Raw genomic sequence first — 4,476 nt, forward strand, 5'->3', positions numbered from 1 at the left:
AGTCCCATCCTTCCAGATTCAAAATCCTCTTGTTAGACAAATTAATCCAATCCGTCATCCATGTTAATGCACAAGAATCATAATAAAGTGTCAAATTTGGAGCTTTAAGTCCTCCACGTTCTCTAACATCTTGAATAATCTTAAATTTAACCCTCGCTTTCTTGCCTTCCCAAATGAAGCGATTCAAATCTCTCTGCCAGGCAGAGTGTTCTTATCTCTTCTCCAGCAGTCTGGAAAATATTGTACAGAAAAGGAACAACACACTATTGTTGCTCTTCTGTGAGCAGTACTTGAAGGAGTTTGATGAATCTGAAATATTATGAACAGTTGTATTACTTTCTACCATAGATTGACTCTTTTTCATTCTTTCATTGCCAAAGTCTATTTTCTGAATCTACGAACTCCTTCAAATGAGGTCTTTTGGAACAACAGAGCAGTCTGTCCTCTTTGTTAAAGCAGTCAAATCTTTTTCATGGTTCAAACTGGTTCAAAGCTGCTTCAAAGCTGTTCCTGGTTGTCTCCACTTGTGTCTGTGTGTGCCACCACTTTGCTTCACTCCCCACCCCCCAGCACTACAAACCACACAAGTCTGGAAGAAGATCCATCTCCGCTTTTGATTACAGTAGAAGAGAAGAGTTTTTGTATATCTTCTTTCTTCATAATCTTTTTAATGTTCTGTCAAGGCTTGTTGCACTGAATGCCTTCTTTTCTTCCAAAAAGGAAATTAAGCTAAATGTTTGTGCCAAAGCCCTGAAACTCTGCCAAGATAATCAGAAGTATGCATCACACTTAAATTATGTCGATTCAGCAGGTCCTTTCCTACTGTTTATGTTATATAAGAGAGCATTTAGACGCAGAGGGTAGAATCAGCAGACTTTCAGGTACCAATCACCAATTCTCAGAATAACATACTCCTTGTGCATAGGGCATGATGAAGGATGCTGGGATTTGTAGTTCTAAGGACACATCTATGAAAAGGGTCAGCAGAAGCTGTGGAGGAGGTGAGGTAAAAACCAGCAAGATGATGGACAGACATTGGATGAAATCTCTATTTGAAAGGTTACACTACAATCCCATGTCTGCTTAAGACCAGCAGATCTTCAAAAGGACTGGCTCTACATCACAATACTGCCTGCCCATACATGGACATCACTGATTGTTTTTTTGTTTTTTTCACATACACATATCATCACAGAGTATGTTATAGTGAGCAATTTGATCCCGATTTCTAGAAAATTAGAGGCTAATAAAAGTGTGCAGGAGAATAAGTAGCTACTGGGCCATTTTAATTTCCCATCTTGGAAAGGTCCACTCCCCTTTAACATAATCTGCCTTTGCAGCTGAACATTGATTCCCTCCTGAGCTCCAGGGAGATTATGAATGTCTGTTATGAATGTGAAGAAAGCTGGACATGGTGGAATGGAGAAGTGAAATGTTTTGGTCCTGTGGGATGTTTCAGTCATTCATTAAGGTCTTTATAAGGCTGCTCAACTTGCAAAAATGGGGGGATAGCAATAAATGCAGAATATGATAAATCCCACTGAAAGGAAAACAAAAGTCCCAGCAAGACAACATTCATTTTTGGGGAGCCCCACTATATGTCACACCTTGCTCATCAATACTCTGGCCCTAACATCCAAGGGAACATCCATCTTCAGTGCCCTTCTAAAGAGTATCAGGGTCCAGACTATTGAATGGATGTGTCACTAGCCTTTGAATATGAATGTATACATCATTTAATAGCTTAGGATAGAGTTTTCTTGCAAGGATTATAGTAAGGAAACTTATGTTTTCAAGATCTCTGGCTGAGTTTATACACTTTGCTAAGTTTTAGAAAGAAAGACATTCTAGCCATTAACCATGGTGTGCAGTGATTAGAATGCAGCATTGCAGCTAATTCCACCTACTGTCAGGAGTTCGATCCTAACCAGTTCAAGGTTGACTCAGCCTTTCATCCTTCTGAGGTCAGTGAAATGAGGACCCAGAGTGTTGGGGCCAATATGCTGACTCTGTAAACCGCTTAGAGAGGGCTGTAAAGCACTGTAAAGCAGTATGCATTTGCTATTATTATTTGTACATCATATTTTCTAGTGTAAACTGCAAGCATATTTCCATTGTATAAACCTGGCTAACTGATTGCCAATGAACCCTGTTTCACAAAATTATGTGAAGTAATCCAAATATGTGAATTAATCTTCTGTGTTACCTACAGGTTGGCTTGTGGATACAACTGGCAACTATACTGCATCTTTCTTGCTTTGTGGTTTTTCTATGGTACTCAGTTCAACACTGTTGTGCTGCGCACGACTGGCCAAGATCACACCGACTTCCTCAGGACCAGTGGGCAGAGACATTCAGGCCAAACAAGAAAGTTGGACAAATGGAGCCATAGTTTATCTGGTAACTGGAGAACTGGATCAAAGAAGTGAAGAACTGTTGGCTGGGGAGCCAAACAGCCACAGCAAAAGATGACAAATGTGCTAACATTCCCCTTTTGCCTAAATTGCTAAGTCTGCTACATAGTTGATTTTTTTTCCCAACAGAGGGAGGAAGGAATTACAGACTTTTCATTCAGAAATGTTCTGCTTCCTAGCAAATTAAAAAGCCTGTAGTAAACAAAGGCTCCAATGATCATGATGATTTTGTAAAATGTGATGGGATCCCAGTATTGTAGTGTGAGGCAAATGAACTCAATGTTAGAAACAACTTGTATTCACAGAGAAAGAAAAAAGGAAAGAAGGAAAGAAAGACACTGAAACAGGACCACAGAAATGGTTCAAATGATGTTGGCACAGTAAGGTCTCTAATGTCATATTTTTAGATGGGCTCCTTCTATCTCTAAAAATCTGTTGAAATGCCTCAGCATTGTTTGCAAGGAACTGTTTTGAAGATCCATGTTTGACAGTGTGGCTTGCTTCCTTTTTGTTGAAAAGAACAAGCCTTTTAGCTGGATTTGGACCTGCAGATAAAAATGGAATTTGGAAGGCTGAAGCATCTCAGGTTTCCTTTGCAAAGCACCTGAAAATAATTCATACTAGTATGACAATATTGGAATGGAGGATCATTCAAGAAATTGGTATCCCTTTGGTGAATTTATGAATCTAATTTCCCCTGGGTCTGAGCAGCCCTGGAGTTCTGCTGCAATGATTTAATTCTGTTCATAATTTGATTTCCTGTCTGGAAGCCACAGAGTTGACTGTCTTTTATATGGTTCTTACAAGCATGGATGCTGGCTTGTGCAATAATGTCCAAAACACAGCTATTACTGCTCTTGCTGGGAAAACATAAGTTGGTAATAAATTTGCACCAGTTTTATTGGAAACAAATGTCTGTAATATTAGCATATATTTTATGATTGGAATTGACTTTTATCTGAGAGTAGTTGTTTTAATTCTTGCTTTATATATAAAGACTTTATAGTAGAATGTATATGTATGCATGTGCATATATTGTGTACATACCCACACATACACAGCAGCTCAAAGTTTGATTGTGTTGGGATAATTTGTTTGATAATTAATTAGTATGTAACCTTCCTGTTTTTTCCTAAAAAGCTATCCAACATCAAAAGTTCCCAGTTGATTTTCCCCATCTGTCAAATTTATTGAAAATCAGAGAATGTTCATCATTATTGATGCTGGATGCCTTCACGCATATCCTTCCCAACAGGAATCAAGGAGTCTAAGCCTGAAACAAGAGCCTGCTTTTTATTGTCCAGAAGAGAATAACACATTGGAATTTGCTTAATGCAAACACTTTTCAGGTACTGTTAATGATCCACAAGAGAATATAGAAGTTAGTATTGCAGGATCTCCAGAGCTGTTCTAGAGCTAGGGAGGCCTAAATTCAGCTTTGTAAATATTACAACAACAACAAAAATGGTGTAAAATCCTGATTTCTTTCTCTTCCATCTTGATGTTTTAACCAACAACTTATTCAAGCCATTGTGGAGTGGCTGCTCCTCTTTTGCATAGTCTACAGATATTGTTAATGTTTATGTGTCTATTAATGGCTAATTTGTCAGAGTGCCAGGCTTCTAGAAATTCCTTGGTGTTTTTGGACTTGCCTTGGTCTAGGATAGTCATATTTTCCCAATTGAAACTATGGTTAACTCTTGTCTTTATGTTGTGTAATTAATTGGGCTCACAGAAAAAAATGGGGTGTGGCAAATGTTTCAGAAAGGACCCTCCTTAGTTTCTTGGACTATAAATGCAAGGGATGTTAATGTAACCTTACATTAAAGATAGAGCTGCAACTCCTGGTTACTTGTCTAGAAGACTGTTGGAAACGTGATTAAAATACCAACAAAATTGGATTGGTAAGAAAAAAAGAGTTTATTCTGCAGAAAATAGAAAAGCGGTTTGCAAAGCGCGGTGGATCCTGGTGAGAGACTTCAACAGGAAGTTCTAAACCCAGAGACCACACCAAAATATTCAAACTCACAACATTATATACACTCCTATCGTGACGCCCCCA

At 38.5% G+C, this 4,476-nt stretch overlaps 1 protein-coding gene across 1 annotated transcript in view; it reads left to right on the plus strand.

The window, feature by feature from the left end:
* SLC16A12 (solute carrier family 16 member 12) overlaps positions 1 to 3,975 on the plus strand; it is a 31,185-nt gene extending 27,210 nt beyond the window's left edge. Inside the window, exon 7 of the mRNA XM_015823028.1 lies at positions 2,213 to 3,975. Within this exon, the coding sequence (XP_015678514.1) occupies positions 2,213 to 2,472 (260 nt within the window). The 3' untranslated portion in view covers positions 2,473 to 3,975. The remainder of the gene's footprint in view (positions 1 to 2,212) is intronic.
* The last annotated feature ends 501 nt before the right edge of the window (positions 3,976 to 4,476 follow it).

The sequence above is a fragment of the Protobothrops mucrosquamatus genome, unplaced genomic scaffold (genome assembly GCF_001527695.2).
Source record: "Protobothrops mucrosquamatus isolate PMUCROS unplaced genomic scaffold, P.Mucros_1.0 scaffold1746, whole genome shotgun sequence".
Taxonomy (NCBI): domain Eukaryota; kingdom Metazoa; phylum Chordata; class Lepidosauria; order Squamata; family Viperidae; genus Protobothrops; species Protobothrops mucrosquamatus.